The following is a 19564-nucleotide window of genomic DNA, read 5'->3' as shown; positions in this document are numbered from 1 at the left end:
TTTCATGGATTTTTTACAGAGAGGAAGGGAGAGGGAGAGAGAGTTAGAAACATCGATGAGAGAGAAACATCGATCAGCTGCCTCCTGCACACCCACCACTGGGGATGTGCCTGCAATCAAGGTACATGCCCTTGACCAGAATCGAACCTGGGACCCTTCAGTCCGCAGGCCCACACTCTATCCACTGAGCCAAACCGGTTAGGGCAGACCTTATATTCTTGTAAGGGAAATACAAACAACTGAAACAGAAGTATCGATGATACACTCTGTTGGAAAAGGATACATGCTCTAGAGAAAACTGAAAGCAGGAAAGGGAATATGGAGTTCTGGGGATGGCAGGTGGGTTACAGGTGGTTAGGGCTATCCTCCCCAAGAAGGCAACACCCGAGCGAAGACTGAAGGAGGAAGGAGCTGCCTGGATATTTGGGACAAGACGGTTCCAGGCAGAGCGAGCAGCACATGCAAAGGCCCTGAGGTAGGAGGGTGCCTGTTACCTCTGAGGAACAGCAAGAAAGCTGGTATGGCTGGAAGTCTGAGTAAGTGTGCTGAAGAATGAGGTCCGAGAGGCAGTGAGGGAGGCAGAAAAAAGGGGGCCCCCTATTTGTCCAGTTAATAGTAATAATAAACAGCAGTAAAAAGTAAGACAGTTGGCATTTACAATGTACTAACTGCAAGTCTAGGTGGATTATGTGTATTATCTCCTTAAAAATGCAAAACAATAGGTTACTTTCATAGGTATAGAGTTGCCTTCATGCTAGAATACACATAGCAGAGTCCAAAACTCTATAGAAAATATCTCCCTGAAAAAGTTTTTTTCTGCCTTAACATGATTAAAACCTTTGCTAAATGCTGCAATTAATTTAACTTCCTCATGCATCTTAAAAATAAAAACACAATTCCTTATAAGTGTCAGATGTATTGCTTATTTCCATGTTATGGTTTTTTTATATGATTTTCAAATCTGTGTCACTACCACGCTGATAAAGCGTTCGTTTTATGCAATGAAGAGCTGATAGCTTGGGACCCTATTCAGAGGCCAAATCGGGCTTGAACAACATCCTTTGATTTGTTTAATGAATCCTTTAACATAAAGTCTTTCTTTTCTGAAATATCTGGTATAATTCAATGTTCCGAGTGTTACAAATCTCATCTCCTAGAGCCAGAAGATTCGGTACATGTTGTTCTCTGGCCTGCTCCTTCTTTCTGCTGTACTTTACTTACAAGGCATCCTTGCCTGTAGAAATAGGCATGAGAGAGAGCTGGGCTTGCTAAACAACATTAATTAGTGTAAGCATCAGACGTGCCCTCATAAAGAACTTCAGTAGACATTTCATTACTCAGTTTCCACTAATTAGAAAGTAATTTGAAAATATCTCCTAAACACAACAAGATTGTTCAGCTCAACCCAAGAAACATTTACTGAGCACCTTTGTCAGATGCTCGGAAGGTGAAGACAATGCTGGCTGCCCCCCCTCAGGAATTTACAGTCTACACGCCGATAGGATCGCAGACCTCGGAGATGAAGGAAAGTCTGGGCAAGTGCACACAATGACACAGAAGGTGCCAGAATAAACGTGCGCTTACTTTTAAAGACGTCACTCACCAAAAAACAGCAGGTATCAGCTGCCCCGTGTCTAGCCAAATATAAAGGAGTGATGACTTAAGGACAGACTTTTTAATATTCCAATATTAAACTGTCTCTGACACAGATGGTAACACTTTACCATAACCCTAGCATTATAAAGTTGTTTCTACCATCTCAAAGCTGATTTGAATCAGAATTACCTGGGGGGAACTTATTAAAAGCACCCATTCCCAGGCCCCACCCATTGGAAATTCTGATTCACAGTGCGGTATTGGGGCTATTAAAAAGCCTGGGGAGAGAGTGGGGAGAATCTGGCAGGTTGGGGAGACAAGAAGCACCAGACTAGGTTGACTCTGAGAACAAGGAAGGTAAAATGTAATAAATGGTGTCTTCTTGCCAAAAGTAGACTGTTAGGCTAAGCCTGCCCTTTGACCTTCTAAACGCTGAGAGCACTCACATCACTTATGACACCATCCAGTTGCATAGCCAGCAACATGTCTCCAGACCTAAAATGGGTGTGCATGTTTCAATTGATGGAAACTTGAAAAATAAGTGACTGTGGGCTAATGAGAAAAACCACAAGTGAAAAGAAATGTGCAAAAAAATCACTGACAATGCAATGCCTCTTCACTCAAGAGGTATCAGAACCTGAGTTCTCAGATTTTTTTTTTTTTTTTTTTTTAGTAAATGCCCCCAATCTACGTTTTACTTTCTTTGTCATTAACACCTGTACCTTTATTGGGTCTGTCAGCATCCTAAATATATAGGCTGTTTCATTGAAAATCAAATGACAATATCTTCTTCCACCAGTAACCGCAGTAGACTCAAACTTGAAGCTGAGCAATGGCACTTGCCAGCAGGGAACTGCTCTACAAAGTACCCAGTTAACAGCCCAGCCTGGAGGCCCTCTAACATCTGAAGCTTCATTAGGAAAGATGGGTGACCGTTCCCGCCAGATTAGGACAGGGATACATTGTTGGGCGGATTCACAAATGTGCAGTATTAAACGTGCATTTTCAAATAGGAGCCTGAGAAACATGTTTTAATGCTTAAAACACCCATGATCAAAATCCCACATATGTATTAACATTTTACGATATGCCTAGCATTCTGCTATAATGACAAGACAGATCTCATCTAAACTTTAATCTTAAAAAAAACAAAAGTATGTAACCAACCTTAGTAACCACTACCAACATCTTGAGTATCCATGTTTCAGACTGGGAATGGATACACGGTTCAGAGGGGAGGGAGGCGGGGGATGCAATCTTGGGTTAAGTTTTGATTCTTTTCTCATTTGAAAACATGGGGTGGGGAAGCTGTCAAAATATTCTGGACGAATTCGGTGCTGTTCAATAACCGCCGTTATGTAGGGCAGAAGTTGGGGGGGGAGGGGACCAAGAACTAAAAAACTCCCCAATAAGTCGCTCCTTGCTATCTGTCAATAAAGAGCTAATTCACAGGATCTGCCTAGACTGTTAGACGGTTTACTGCTTTGACCTGGTGGAAATGCGGGGGGAAATTCGGTTGTGGGTTCATTAGGTCCAACTGGAAGCCAGTTACCAGGTCCTGAGAAAGACCAGCCTGGTCGGGAACTGACTCGCTCTGACACCCAAGGAGCCAAACCACCTGACTCTACCTGGGGCGCAGGCAGCACACTGGGAGGGCGCGGCGCGGTCGGGCCAACACTTCCCGACTTTTCCCTAAAACCACACACGGACCCGCCGGGGTTCCGGCCGCAGGGGGAGAGGCGGCAGGGCGGGCCTGGTCGCCCAAGTGCTGAGCAGCTCGGTCCAAAGGACGCAGCAGAGAAGCGTCCTCGCTGCGGCTCCTCCCTAAGGCGGCCGGGGTCGTCCGCTCCCGACCCCCGGGCCATGCCACCTCTCCCCGGGCCGGCGGAGTCAGGAAGTCTGGGGGCTGCGTGGGGCAGGGAAGAGGGGGCGTGGGGAAGCGCCAAGTTGATTCTCTTGATCGAGGGGCTGGGAGGACCTTGGTGCGCAGCGATCGGAAAGCAGTCACTTATTTTTTACTCGAGCTGCCATCGGCCAGATGGAGCAGGACTCCGCGGGGTGCAGACGGGGACCCCGACTTCCTCCCGCGCTCGGCCCCTCCAGGCCCAGCCCGCCGCCCGCCCCCAGCCGAACGCGCTCCACTCACCCGGCCCGTCCGCCTGCAGCCGGAGCGGGGCGGAGACCACGAGCAGCAGGGCCAGGAGGCCGTGCCTGGCAGCCCCCGCCTGCGCGCAGCCGCCGCGGGCACCGGCCACCATGGCCCCGCCGGGCGCCAGCTTGGCAGGCTCTGCCTCCCTTCGGCGGGCGCAGCGCCGCCGCTGCCCGGGCCGCGCCGCCTCCTCCGCGGCTAAGCGCGGCGCCGGGACTGGGCGAGCGGCGGCCCGGCACCGAATCCCATTGGGGCGGCCCCGGCCGGCCGCCGGGGGTGTCTCCCGCCCCGCCCCGCCCCGCCCCGCCCGGCCCGGCCCGGCCCCCAAAGGAGGAAGTGGCGCTCCCGGCGGCGGCGGTCTGCGAGGCTGGAGGCGTGCCCCGAGCTCCCGGCTTTCCAACCCCTTTTCCGCCGCTCCTCCTCCCCCGAAGCAAGCGAGCCTAGGAGCGCGGAGAACACCTGGTGGTGAGACCTGCCCCGAGCCGCGCTGTGTCCGCGTCCTCCCCAAAGGGCCTGGGCGCGCAGTGGGCGCTGCAGAAAGGGGTGGGCTTGTCCCAGAGGGACTGGAAACATGGTGATGATAGGATGATGATGATGACAAGACCCGATTCAAGTCCCTCCATTCATTCATTCTTTCATTCATTCCGTCAGTCAATCATCCATTCAAGTGAGGATCCAGCGGTGCAATGTGCAATCGGTGACGTGGAGAGTGCTAATGATGCACATTCCGGGAAATCTAATTAGAGGGCGGTTGGGGAGACTGCGGGGGGGCGGGTGTTGGGGGATGGGGCGGTGGGCAGGAATCCGCCTGGAAAGGCATCATTGAAAAAGTGTCATCCAGCCCTGACGGCGTGGCTCAGTGGTTGAGCGTCGATTTCTGAACCAGAAGTTCACGGTTCGATTCCAGGTCAGGGCACATGTCCAGGTTGCGGGCTTGATCCCCAGTGTGGGGCGTGCAGGAGGCAGCGGATCAGTGATTCTCCTCTCATCATTGATGTTTCTATCTCTCTCTCCCTCTCTGAAATCAATAAAAGCAAATATTTTTTAAAAGTGACATCTAAACTGAGACTCTAAGGGTGAGTGGGACTTAGGCGCGGGGGACAGAAGAGCAGACACAGTGTGTCAAGGAGCTGAGGGAGGGAGGTGGCTGCAGCGCGGTGAACAGGTGGGCGCATGGCCCGTGTGGAAGCCGGAGCACCGAGCATGGGCCAGGAAGGAGGAGGGCCTCGAAGGGCACCTGGCGGGTACTTCACTTCATCCGTAGAGCAATGAGCAGCCAAGGAAGGTTCAGACTGAGGAGTGAGAGCATCTGAGTCTGGGCGGAAGTGTGGAGAAGGGCTTGGGGGAGGGCAAGTTAAAAGAGTGGAGATTACAAGGTTATTGAATGAGGAAGTGGCAGTGGGAATGAACAAGATTAATATGTATTTTAAAGACTCTCTGATGTCTCCAGCATGCTTACAGTCCTCCCGCGCTTTCTCTGCTTCCTACCTAATGACATCTTCTTCCGGCGCCCTGCAGTTTTCCTGGCTAACACGCAGCCAAGGCTACACCTGCAGATGCTGAGAGGAGGTAGTATTGATGCAGGGAGAAACAGCAGTCCTTCCCAGGTCCAATTTTGGCCCGTCACGTGCTCTTTGGATACCTAATAGATTCCTTTCATGCATTCCTTTCTCTCTCTCTCTCTCTCTCTCTCTCTCTCTCTCTCTCTCTCTCATTTTTTAACTAAGTAAAATAAAAATGCTATTGAATCTCAGATGAGACTGTCTTCGGGGCTTTGCTTTCTCAAAAGCAGCAAAATTTAGAGGAAAAAACTTGGGCTTTAGAAATGAAGTTTTTTTTTTAAAAAAAAAATATACTTATATATTTTATTGATTTCAGAGAGGAAGGGAGAGAGGGATAGAAATAGAAATGAGGCTTATCCACGTCTGATTCCTGGACCGGCCACTTTCTTTAGAGAGGTACTCCAAAAGTAGTAGGTTTATCATATTTACATTGAAAGTAGATTCACACCCATGAAAGTATTGAATATTCTTGCCAACAGAACATGAAAAGAGATATTGAATCACTTCCTAGCTCAGCTCTCCCTGTTTCTCCCCTCTCTTTATTCTTCCTAGGAAGGTGAGTTTGGGCAGCTGTGCGGCTCTGGCAGGTGTGGCTCTGGGAGCTATGCGTGAAGAAAGACAATGGGAGCATTGATTGCCAGAGGAATTCACAGGGCAAGGCAGGTGGGCTCTGAGGGCTGACCTTTTCCATCTCAAGTACCTTGATTCGAATGAAGTCATCTATTCTATACCAGAATCCCGAGCCAGCACAGGGGAGGGACTTAGGATCTGGTAACAATGAGAAAACAAAAAGGCAGGCTGGATCCTAGAGATTTTATTGTGTCATTTCTTCCTTGAAGAATAAGAGCATATCTCTAGTTAAAAGCATAGGAAAAGAAAAATATGAAAATGTAACAGATTAGCAATCATATTTTTGTATGTAATAAATAAATATTGAAATTGATATACTGTACTTCAACCACATAGATTTTTGTTGAGCATGTGTACCTGTTTGATTTTTGAGATTTTATTTTGACTTTTTCTGTTATAACACATTATGAGATCTCATAACATAACATTAAGAAATTGCATAATTTCTCATGAAGAAAAATTAGAATTGTCAGGATTCATCCACAACACCTCACATACTAAGATTCAAGAACTGCTTATCACATGGAACATCTGTCTGGAAGGGCCACTCCTAGGCTGTCTCATATTTTAGCCTCTCCCCTCACTTATCATCCAGTCTTCCTTATTTTGCATATCTTACTGCAATTTATGTTTATATTTGCTAGCTCACCCATAAAGAAATAGAAAACAGCTGGTCAAGGCTACCTTGTTTTATATATAAAATATATATTCTGTATTGCTTAGGTAAGATAGAATGTAAAAAGAACTTTAAGCCTAGTATTATTCTATAGTAGTTAGAGAGCTTTAGATTGTGCTTCAATTTGACAACCTAATCAATTTTATCTTTAGCGTTTAGTAACACTGATTGTGACTCTATGAAGAAGACCAAATGAGATATAAATTTGAATCCCTTATAGGTGTCTGCTTCCTGAATATTCTTCCTTTTCTTGTTCAACTCATGAGTATATTTTATGTTTTCTGGTTAATCCTCACCTGAGGATATTTTCCCATTGATTTTTAGAGAACGTGAAAGGGAAGGGGAGAGACAGAAACATTGATGAGAGAGACACATCGATTGATTGTCTCCCACACAGGCCCTGACCTGGGCCAGGGATGGAGCCCGCAACCAAGGTATGTGCCCTTGACTGGAATCCCTCAGTCTGCGGGCCGATGCTCTATGCACTGAGCCAAACCGGCTAGCGCTCATGAATATATTTTAAACATTTTCTATATGTGAAACAATGTGATGGAGATACATCACATTGAAAACAAGTACAGGTACCACGTTCTCTCCTTCATTCATGATCTAATGATAGGAATTTGAGGGGAGAAATATTGGTTGATAAGTTATAATGATAGAAGTTCCGGGTGTTAGAGAATCACAGAGGAAGGGTGGAGAGCTGGATTTCGAAAGCTTGAGGAGGTGTGGGAGGGGTGACGCTGGGATCACAAGGAAAACAGTATTTGTCAGATGAGGAGAATAACTTGTGAGAAAGCTCAGAAGGAGAAGTCACAGGGTGCTTGTAGGAACTGAGCCTAATTCATCAGCAGGAACCTGAGCTTGAGACCGGAGTGGGAGCCTGAAGGCGGATGGGAGGCAGGGGCAGGATCTGAGGGCCTGGGAAGCAGGGAAAGTGGAGGAACTTGTTCAGATTTGCATTTGGGAAAGCCCACACTGACTGCAGGGTGGGGAATGGGTTGGAAAGAGTGCCATGGAGGCCAATTAAGAGTTTGTGGCAATACTCCAAAACTGGAGACGATGCACCTCGCCTTTTGTGCTCACATGGGGGTCCCTGCACCAGCAGTAGCTGCAATACCTGGGAGCTTTCTAGAAATGCAGATTGCTGTCCCCATCCCTGCCAGGACCTATGAACCAGCATCTGCATTTTCATAAGATCCCAGGTCATGATAAAGCCATGGTAAATCTGAGAAACAGACATGCTTGCGTCTTAGAATATAGGCAGTGGAAGAGAAGAAAGATTAAATTTTGGATGCAATAGCCAAAATAATTAATATCATCCACATTATTTCCTCATCCCTAACTCCATACGAACTTTTCAATGGAAAACTTGGTTGTTCATTAAGTAACTGTGTCTTCTAAGATCCACCAGGTATTCTTAAATGCGATTGTTTACTGTGGCCAGATCTCGCCTTCCTGTCCTCTTTTCTGTGACCCCAGAAACTTGATTTTTGTCACTGTCCTTGACCTTGAAGATACTGCTCTAAGATTAACTTAATCACAGAAGCATATAAACCAGCATCAATGCCAATGTATTAATTAACAGTGAGAACTCTAAAAGGGTGAATATTCTCTCTAACCTATAAACAATGTTGGAAGCTAGAATTCATCAGAGGTTATTAGGTGAACACGGAAGACAAACAAGGTGAATTATTTGAGTGGCTCTAATGTTTGAAGGCAAAAAAGTAAGAGTGCTGGGTCCTTCCCACCCCAGAATAAAAACTTATTCTGACACGTATTAAAATGGTAAGGAAGACTTTATTTGGGACCACTGCAGTAGGTGTCAAGACAGGCTATAGGGGAAATAAATCAGGCTTAACTCTGAGTACAGTAAAGACAGCTGGGAATTTTCAGGCAAGAAGTCGAGTGAGGGGGTAGTGGATGAAAAAATTACTAAGAGAAGACATTAAGTATAGGGGGGGTCCTTGCTCCACCCACTTAACAGGATTCTTGCTGAAGACAGGTGCAGGACTTGTACATCAAAGGTGAAGAATGAGGGACTTGATCAGATACCAAGGGTGATCAGATCATCAAAGGTGTGATGTTCTCTCCAAGCTGACTTAGCAGGATTCTTGCTAAAACTGGACTAAGCATTTACTTCCCTTGACTCTGGGGTCAAATTCATAAAATCCTCTCTAAGACCAAGGTCCATAAGTTTAGTACCTGTGTTTTCTTCTATGTATTTATTTTTTGTTGCCGGTCTTATATTTAGGTCTTTGCTCTATTTTGAGTTAATTTTTGCGTGTGGTGACAAAGAGCAGTCTTTTGCATGTGGCTTTCCAATTTTCCTACTACCATGGACTGAAAAGGCTTTCTTTTTTCCATTGTATGTTTTTGGCTCCTTTGTCAAAAAAATATCTGTCCATATATATGTGGGTTTATTTCTGGGCTCTCAGTTCTGTTCCCTGCATCTCTGTGTCTGTTTTTCTGCCAATACTATGCTGTTTTGATTGTCTCTTTGTAGTCTAATTGGAAATCGGGGAGAGTGATACCTCTGGCTTTTTGCTTTTAGCTTTGGCTGTTCGGGGCCTTTTGTGTTTCCATACACATTTGATGATTTTTTGTTCTATTTATTTTAGAAGTGCCACTGGGATTTTGATGTGGATTTCATCAAATCTGTATACTGCTTTGGGTAAAATGGCCATTTTACCTATGTTGAGTCTTCCAATTCATGAACATGGAATATGTTTCTATTTCTTTATGTTTTCTTCAGTTTCTTTTAATAATGCCTTGTAGTTGCCATTGTATGAGGTCTTCATGTCCTTTGTTAAGTTTATTTCTAGGTATTTTATACTTTTTGTTGCAAATGTAAATGACATTGGTTTTATTTCATTTCTTTTTCTGAAATCTCATTGTTATAGCAGTGATTTATAGTGTGCCGCAGAATCTTTAAAACATGTAATACCTGACAATTTAGTCAGGGGCACTAACCTCTTTTCCTTTAAATTGTCAAATAAAAAACGATAAAATCCAGCACAACAATAGCCAGTTTGGTGTGAACGCTCTGTCTTGAATCATAAATATATAGGCCATATATTAGAGTTTCATCTTATTGGTCACGTCGCATAATAAAGTTGCATGATTGTTTAATCCTTGGTGCCAGAAATCCTTACATACAAATATAGGCACCTGATTTTTTAAAAAAGTCACTTTGGAGCAAAAAGGATAGGTAATAACTATTATTTATTTATTTTTGTAAATCAATCAAAATTATACCTATTTTTTGTCAGATCGGCAAAAAATATATTTTTTGGTGTGCAGAATTTTAGTAATTCGTTTATGTGTGCCATGAGATGACAAAGGTTGAAAATTTCTGGTATCTAGGAGTACAATGGATTTTTGTATATTGATTTTCTATCTTGCAACTTTATTTGTTGGTTGTTTCTAGTAGTTTTGCGGAGAATCTTTAGGGTTTTCTATATAAAGAACCATATTGTCAGCAAAAAAGTGACAATTTTAAATGAATATGACTATATCAAACTAAAACGCTTCTGCACAGAAAAGAAACCATCAACAAAACACAAAGGCAACCAACCGAATGGGAGAAGATATTTGCAAACAATACCTCTGACAAGGGGCTAATATGCAAAATATATAAAGAACTCATATAACTCAACAACAAAAAAACCTAACAATACAATAAAAAATGAGCAGAGAATCAGAACAGCTACCTGGACAGTGATTTGGCAGTGTTCAATCAAATGAGGTACCACGGCTCTATGATCTGGCCAGGACGTATTGGGACACGCACGGGGATGTAATGGAATTAGGATGTCCAGGAATCAGGAATTGGAATGAATGAAAAGTGGTGGTTGCACACCTGGAGCACTATGCAACATTTAGAAGCAAGGAATTGATCAACATATAATAGCACAGACAGATCTTAAAAGCATTGTATGTAGTCAGAAAAGTAAGACACAGAATAGGATCTTGTGTATGTACATTTAAAATACACACTCAAACAACAATAATTTTTATAAGGTTGCATACAAACTCAGAAAAACATATAAACTACCTCAGTTATGGGGAAGAAAACAGAGGTAGTATACAAATAAATAAGATAAACTCTTCACATTGATGATACTATGCCTTGGAATGAGTTCTGCACCTGAGGTAGTTAAAGAAGGAAGAGATGAAGAAGTAATGAAAGGCTGGTTGTACATGAAATTAAAAACTGAGATGAACCCTAGCTGACTCAATGTATAGAGCATCAGCCTGCATACTGAAGGGTCCCGGGTTCGATTCTGGTCAAGGGCACATGCCCAGGTTGCGGGCTCGATCCCCTGTGGGGGCGTGCAGGAGGCAGCCGATCAATGATTCTCATCATTGATGTTTCTATCTCTCTCTCCCTCTTCCTTCCTCTCTGAAATCAATAAAAAAAAAATTAAAAAAAAAACAAACTGAGGTGACTTAAGGTAAACATCAGCTGAATGGACTTGGTAAATCAGAAAAGACACATTTGGCGCACATAGCTCGGTTCTTCCCTTTTGCTTGGGAGGGAACCTCTGTAGCACAGGCCTGGCTGGGCCCAGCCCTGACTAGGATTGGATGGGCCAATCTTCCTAATTCTGTAGTTTAGTCAGTAGGCCCAATTGGGCCTCACACTTCCAGCTAAGGTCTATTGGTAATGCCTTCTATTTTTACTTTACCATTTAAAGTTTTTATAACTGGATGGGGAGGTGGGTACTGTTTATTGGGAGTACTTTTGGAGACTGAAGCTGTCATAGGCATGCAAATAACTTGAACTGTGTGGTTTCTATTACATGAGAACTGATTTTCCTACCATCTTACCCACCTGCATCAAGGTGTAGCCTGCACTTGGCAAAAAGCAGCGTGCTAAGTTGAGGCATAAAGTTAATGTCCTCACCACCAGAAAGGCATGAAGCGGTTATCAGAGCTTCATATCAGAGCCTGTTGACTCAGGTTTGTGTGCAACATTAAGTTTACAGATTAAACACGCTTGCTTATCAGGCTTTTGCGGGCTACTTTCAATTGCTACTATGTTCCTAGGGTGTGGTATACTAGAGGGAAAAAGGAAAGGGGGCTGTGGGCAGGTTGGGGACAAAGGACAGCAGAGGAAGTGGTAAGGGAACATCATATAAAAACCTTACTAATCATGGAGTGCCTCATGCAGTGCAACAAGCATGTCAAACTCGCGGCCCGCGGGCCGTGTGCCTCATTTATTTGGCCCGTGTTAGCCTTTGAGTTTGACATGCTTGCAGTACAATAACCGATGTCCCTGACCCCAGGACAAAACCAAGGTGATTTCTGCTCAATATATTCAGTTCCATTTGATGAGAAAGTAACTCAGTTTTAATAGATTGCCAGTAAAAATAAAAAAAACACTTAAAATAATTAGCTTCAACTATGTCTCACCCTTGTTTTTTTTTTTTATATTTTATTGATTTTTTTTTTACAGAGAGGAAGGGAGAGGGAGAGAGGGTTAGAAACATCGATGAGAGAGAAACATCGATTAGCTGCCTCCTTCACACCCCCAACTGGGGATGTGCCCGCAACCAAGGTACATGCCCTTGACTGGAATCGAACTTGGGACCTTTCAGCCCGCAGGCCGACGCTCTGTCCACTGAGCCAAACCAGTTAGGGCTCCTCACCCTTGTTTGATAAACGAGTTATGATTTGATATTACTATTTTAAAAGCATATTGGTATATTTACAAAGTCTGCTTTTTGTGCTTTTCTAAAAATGTACGCCTTGTTCCTTTCTGCAGTTATCTAAGTAATAAACTGAAGTTCATTATAATAGGTTCGAAGGTCTTTGCTAAACCAGTTAAACATGGAAGTGCTTTAAACAAAGAAATGTCTTCAATTTAAGCCATTATGTTAACTGCTCGATTACTTTACAGAATGCTGTGAATTTGCAATATGTGGATCTTGTATTATATAATTATAGACTTTGATCAGAAATATGTAGCTAAATAGTAATCTGTGATACATTTATATTACATATATAGCTGGGTTTGCAAAATTTCTTTCCAACTTAGAATGATAATAATGACTTAACTTTTATTTTCTTCAGTTCCAGTTTGAGGACATTGTGACTGAAACTTTGGCTGACAATAATGTTTCTAATATGGTTAGAGACTTCCATCTTCCAAGGTCTGTATTCTAATCTCTGCAGTCTTCATATTCACTCAGATGCTTGTCTTCATGCACACTGAACTAGAAGAAATCAATATGAAGATGAGTAGGCATCTTTATAATATAGAGTAGAAATCTGCTAGGAATTACTATCACATAAACTCTAGAAGCCAAACATAAACAAAATTTTAATTATTTTTCTACTTAAAATGCAATATGCGGTTATTATAAAATGGTAAAAAATTTCAGAAGTAAAGGACAGAATTAAAGTCTTTTGTTTTCTTAATTCCTTTTCTTCACTATCCCAAGATAACCAGTTATATTTTTGGTGTATTTCTCCAGAACTTCCAGGATTGAGCCTTGATTTTGCCATAAGAATGTTGTTATTAACCCTGACTGGTGTGGTTCAGTTGGTTGGAGTGTTGTCCCATACACCAAAAGGTGGAGGTTCAATTCCCGATCAGGGCACATACCCAAATTGTGGGTTCAACCAACAGATGTTTCTCTCTCACATCAATGTTTCTCCCTCTCTCTCTCTATTTCTCTCTCTCTCTCTCAAAGCAATCAAGTATTTTTTTTAAAAAAAGAATGTTGCTATTTAAGTATAATTATTATATCATGCCTGTTGACCATCATACAGATAAAATTTTGAAATGCAGATAAAATTTAGTTTAATATATGTAAATTTATGAGATGGACTTTGAGAAATCATTCTGCCATGTTAGACCTGACTCATTTTAGATTCCATTCTTTTGAACAAGAAGAACTGGTTAGGCCTGTTTTTCTTGGGTCCATAATCTTTTTCTGGCTCAATCAGCTCTACACAAAATTGTTCTACACCCAGTTAAAACTTGCTTTTGCGCTTACCTATATTTTTACTTTTAATTATTCTAGGATCAACTACTTTTTTTTTGTGTGTGTAGCAAAATAGCTAGTATAGACAGTAGTTTAAACTTTGATGAAAGCAATAGCTGCCTTTGTCAAAGCAGGACAAGCTTTTGGGATGATTTGTACCAAGTTCTTTGGCACCAGGAAGGATACAAAAGCTTAACAACTTGTCGTTTTACACTTTCCTAGTACATTAAAGAGGTAGATAATTGATCTCTGTTGATTTGCAACCAAAATTATTGGCATATCAAATGGGGTTAGGTGAAATAAGGAGAAGAGTAATTTTCAATTTTATATTTCCAGTTATCAATGCTTAAATGAAGTGAGAAAATAATAAATGGATTAAAGTGTGTGTTAAAATAAATGGATCAATAAATGCCTCTAACAAGGATTTTGTAATATTTTCTCATCAACAATTGAAAAGACAAATGGTTCTAATTTCATTGATTGGTTGCTTGCTTAATTCATTCATTTGTAGTTTGGTTAGTGTCTCCAACCATCCATCCATTTATCCATCTTTCTATCCACCCATCTTCCCAAAAAGTACTATATTGAACACCTTTCCTGGAGGTGTAACTGTAAGAGAATTAAAACAAACAAATAAAAACCCTCATAAAACATCAATGGCATCCTCAAGAAGCTAAACATCAATAGCCTAGTTATAATTCCCAAAGCAGACTTTTGGGTAATGTTTCCTTTAAAAAAAAAAAGTTATAACATGGATTTATATAGGCCTGAAGAGAATTGCCTCAGAAGTTAAACTTAGAGGTAAAAATGTATACTTCAAAGGCCCACCCTAGAAGATCTTGATTTAGTAGGTCTGGATCTGCCAGTTGCTAACTGAATTCGTGAGCAAACCGCTTTATTTTTCAATGCTGCATCTATAATAAAGAGATAATGAAACCTACCTCTCATGCTTATCAGGAATATTAAGTGAGACACTATACATGAGAGCCATTGCAATTCCCATGTGTTATATAGTTCTAAGGTATTAGATGCCTTCAAGGTCACTACATTTAGTAAAAATAAAGTACAAACATCTTCAGAGGTACAGAGTCTTTTTCTTAGTTTTGGCAAACATTGTTGATAGCAAATGGCATTTTATCCCAAGGGAATCAATCAATTTTTTAAAAAAATATATTTTATTGATTTTTCACAGAGAGGAAGGGAGAGGGATAGAGAGTTAGAAACATCAATGAGAGAGAAACATCAATCAGCTGCCTCCTGCACGCCCCCCACTGGGGATGTGCCCGCAACCAAGGTACATGCCCTTGACCGGACTCGAACCTGGGACCCTTCAGTCCACAGGCCGACGCTCTATCCACTGAGCCAAACCGGTCAGGGCAATTTTTATGAGTTAAGATAAATTCATACCTAAATATTCTTTCTAGTTGTTTCAAGCTTGGGGTGTGGAGAGGAGTGAGAGTGGGGAAGGATGAGCAGAGGGTGGGCTGACACTCAGGCTCACTGGCTGTGAGGGCCGGCCACAGTTCCCACAGTGGGGGCTAACCCCCCAGAGTGGGATTTTCCTCTGTGAGGCTCTGTTGCCTGTGGAGACCAGCCTTTGGGTGCTCCATTTGTGAAGCTACTTGGGTGTTGCTCTGTTGTGGGCTGAGGCCCACTGCCAGTATGTTGGTTCCGGGGCCTCTTGGGAAAAGCACAGAGGCTGAGGTCAGCCACTGCCTGTGCTCCATCCAGGACCCCTGGTAGGAGCTGCAGAGCAATCCTCAGTTGGCAGCGTTCTATGCTGGACCAAGAGGCATGCAGGAGATGCCTCACTGTCACTTGGGGCCCGCTGCCACCCACACGGGGCCTGGGGCCATTCAGCGAAAGGCACAGGGCGTGCTGAGGCTAGCTGCCGTCTGCTTGGGGCCTGCAGACCGGGGAGAGTTTTTAAGAAATCTTGCAGCACAGGCTGAGGCTGCCCAGGAGGCACAGTTGCTAAAAGGGCCAAGGGCAGTGTTGGGTGGTGCAGGGTCTCAGGGAGTCACCAGCGTGGGGCACACAGCGTTTACCTGGTAATGCGGATTCAGATTTGGTGCCTGCCTGCCTGCCCCTGCAGGCTGCGTGAGGGGAGGACTCACCATGGCCACCATGGCAGTCCTCACCTCAAAGCGACACAACTCCATTTCTCCTGTATGTCTTTGGTGCCATTTGAGCGGCTGTCCCTTTGCAGGGGTGCCTGCCTCTGCGTGAGTGAGTCTGTGCACTAGCCCTTTAAGAGGATGTGTGGGTTTTCAGCACCCCTCCATCTCACCAGGGTAGGACAGGCTGATCTCACAGCCAGCTGTTGTGGGGACTACTCTTCCTGGCACCGGATTCCTGGGCTGGGAAAGGGGGCAAAAAAGGGGTTACATACTAAGCCTCATGGGAGCTCATGGGAGGCCTGCATGGAAGGCCTTACAAATTCAAAGGTAACCACAAAGGATGGTCTGAACATAAAAATTCCTAACTAAAAGTGAGTCATGGCATGTGGTCACGTCCTAGGCTGGCAGCTTCCTTGACAAAGGTCAGTCTTTAAGTGAGTCTGTTATCTGTTTCCATCTAAGATAACATGCCTTGGGAATGTCAGAGTGATATCCCTTTTCCAGATCCCTCAGGGCACAACCTCACACCAGAACATGGGACAACAGAACTTCTTATTGTTATCTTGTTCAAATACCATCTCTATGTGTTGTGAATGTTAACTATCCTATACTCACCAATGTAAAAGAAGTACGTCTCTTCATTTTACTTTTTATCCGAAATCTGAGATTCCCGCAATTTGCTCCCCCCCCCCTCTAATCTACTACCAATGGATTTCATGCAATCCCCCCTTATGCCTTCTCCTTTGATTCTAGTGTATAAAATAAGCTGTAAAACTGCTATTCTCCAGAGCATTTTCTCAGTCTGTTGAGATTTTGCTTCCAGGCAGTTGTCGTCAGTTTAATTCAAATAAACTCTTACAAGACTTTTTCCTAGGCTGGACATTATTTCATTGACAGGAGCCTGGCCTGAGGCTCGGACACCGAGCTGCTTGGTGCGGACCTCTACAGATAGCCCTCTCGATTCTCAACCACCACACATCGGTGTGGGACCAGCTCGTTTTGCATGTCTGCCCCTCCTACCAATGTCAGCTTGGCCTCTTTTTCTATCCTTGGTTATAGGAGTTCCACTCAGCTACTTTTCAGGTGGTTGTCCAGGTTGATTTTTTTATAATTTAACTAGAGACCCAGTGCACGAATTCGTGCATGGGTGGGGTCCCTCGGCCTGGCCAGCGATCAGGGCCACCGGAGGTTGGCTGTGGGAGCACACTGACTACCAGGGGGCAGCTCCTGTGTTGAGCATCTGCCCCCTGGTGGTCAGTGTGCATTGTAGTGACCAGTCATTCGGTCGTTCGGTCGCTTAGGCTTTTATATATATAGATTGTAATTTTGAGGTGGTCATGAGAGAAGGTGAGCACAGTACTTACCTACTTCACCATCTTGACTGAACCCTCTGTTATGTGATTTTGTTTTGTTTTGTTTACAACAATAAGAAGGTCAGTAAATAAAACCGAGATACCTTAAAACACCCCCAATGATTATATATATATATTTAATATATTTCTTTATTGATTTTGGAGAGGAAGGGAGGAGAGAGAGAGAGAGAGAGAGAGAGAGAGAGAGAGAGAAGCATCAATTATGAGAGAGAATCATTGTTTGGCTGCCTCCTGAATGCCCCTCACTGGGGATCAAGCCCGCAACCCAGGCATGTGCCCTTGGTGGGAATCGAACCTGGGACCCCTCAGTCCGCAGGCTGATGCTCTATCACTGAGCCAAGCCAGCTAGGGCCCAATGATTATATTTTGATGGAGGGCAAATGTTCTGTTCTCATAGTTCTAGGGCTGGGGTAGAGCTCTCCAGCTTTCTAACTTGTGAGGTAGGACCTGTGTCACTCTGTCATGCTGCATCTTGGGGATAGGGATGCAGATGTTCCCCAGACAAACCCCTGTCACCCCTTTAAGAGGAGCCCTAGAACAGCAGTGTGCTGCAGGAGAATATTAAACCCTGGTTCAAACCACTCTCTGCACTAGGTTGATTACTGGGCCTCCCAGCCTCAGTTTCCTCATTTGCACTTGTGGATAACAGGGTGTGAGGGTTAGCCAGCTAGCTAGCATTCAGCAGTGACAGTGGTTATGATTGCTACCTGCAGGCAGTTCTAGTTTGACTTTCAAGACCTCTCTGATAGCAGCCCAACACTCTCAGGGGAAGTTCCTGGGGACAAACCTTAATGAGCAATCAAGGTAAGTTATCTGAATGGACCTTTGAAATCTGTTATAAAGGTGAGCAACTATACCTAAAAAAAAAATATCAAAGACCCAGCTCTCACAAGCATCATTCATATCAGAAGAGTGTTTGTATGGCCCACTCTATCAATCAGGAAGTTATTATATAAACTACTGGGTCTATTGAGAAACTGCCAGTGGGAAGTTCCTGGCCTCTTGTAAAAGAGAAAGTAATTGTATAAACTAATTAACAACTGATCACTTCCCAGGCAATGTGATTTAGAGAAGGTGTTACTTAACCCAGACAATACATGAATTTTTAAAGAAAATGAGCTTTCACAGTCCTAGATATATACTGTATTTTATGTATGACTCAAAGATCCTTTGCATCAAGTAGATTGAAGTTCTGGAGGGCACTTGTTAATATTAAAAACTAACAAAACTGATTTTGTTCAATCTAATTGTATTGGTTGTGTTTAGAAGATCATAGAAGTGGGCATTTAGAATCTCAAATCAAAAGTTCATACATCAGGATAAGACTTTAAACATATGCTCATTGTCTCTTAGATTAGACATTCACTGTCTACCTGTTTGAATTGTAGCAATGCCATGGTAAATGTCGTCAACCTGGGGCAAATGGAAGACAAAAAACTCAGATTAGGCCCAAGGCCTCCTGGAAGAAAACAGATTCCAACATGAAGAGCCCTCAGAAATCAGGCTGCTTTGTGCCCTGACGTAAAAAAAAAGGAAGAGACTGTGAATATATGTCACTGGGTTCCTATTGAATCTGTGTGTTTTCTCTCCTTTGCTAATCTATCTTTACTCTGTTGTTGAGTCTATAGTGCCTCCTTATTAACAGAAGGTGGAAGCTGACCGGGAGCGCCAGTTAGAAACTAGAACAAGCAAGGTGCTTTTCTCAGCAGTTTCAGTGTCGTCATGCAAAAGACAGAAGCCCATGCTTACTCTTACCCTTACCTTTAAGCATGTGAACAAACAATAAGACAGTTTCCAGATGCAGAACTGATCGCTGTTTGCAGAAAAATTATACATTTTCTTCTAGACTCCTTTTTTATTCTGTAAAGAAATGTATGTAGTTTATGAATGTGAGGCCTGCAAACACTGGGTGTATGTTAATAGAACCAATGCAAATTAAAGGTAATTGGTTTGTGTCCATTTCTCAGATAGGTAACTGTTAAGAATGTCCCAGAAGGGAGTTCAGCATTCAATGAGAGGTTGTGTTATAGTTGTTTTCTCTGTTTAAAAATTTTAACGCACTCGCGTTCAGATTGAGTGTAAAAGTAATTTATTTCTAAATATCAAGTATTGAAGCTAGTAAATGATTAACTTAAAAATAGAGAACATTTGAGATTATCCTTATAATATCTCCGTCTCTCACCTGAATTTTGATATCCTTAAGTGGAGGGAAAGGGGTAAAATTATATTCCATGAAATGTCATGGATTTGTATAGAATCTGAAAATGTAACGTATTGGGTTTTTTTGTGTGTGTGGAAATAATGAAGAAAATATTAAATGTTGTGCTTTTTAAGGATTCTGTAGTTCTGTCTGAAGCAATTAAAACACAAAGCTTTATAGAAGGCTAAATTTGTATTTCTTGTCTTAAACCTATGAGTAGGAGACATCAATAGTTAACCATACCTGTCTGTTTACCAGTATAA

The 19564-nt window shown here is 43.1% G+C and overlaps 1 protein-coding gene across 1 annotated transcript in view; it reads right to left on the bottom strand.

Moving 5' to 3' along the window:
• Window positions 1–3955, bottom strand: part of DCBLD1 (discoidin, CUB and LCCL domain containing 1) — a 57110-nt gene extending 53155 nt beyond the window's left edge. Inside the window, exon 1 of the mRNA XM_080666337.1 lies at window positions 3743–3955. Coding sequence (XP_080522463.1) covers window positions 3743–3854 — 112 coding nt within the window. The 5' untranslated portion in view covers window positions 3855–3955. The remainder of the gene's footprint in view (window positions 1–3742) is intronic.
• Between the last annotated feature and the right edge of the window lie 15609 nt (window positions 3956–19564).

The sequence above is a fragment of the Plecotus auritus genome (genome assembly GCF_963455305.1).
Source record: "Plecotus auritus genome assembly, chromosome: 4".
NCBI lineage: Eukaryota > Metazoa > Chordata > Mammalia > Chiroptera > Vespertilionidae > Plecotus > Plecotus auritus.
Note: the sequence above shows the minus strand (reverse complement) of the source record. Positions and strands in the feature narration are given on the sequence as shown.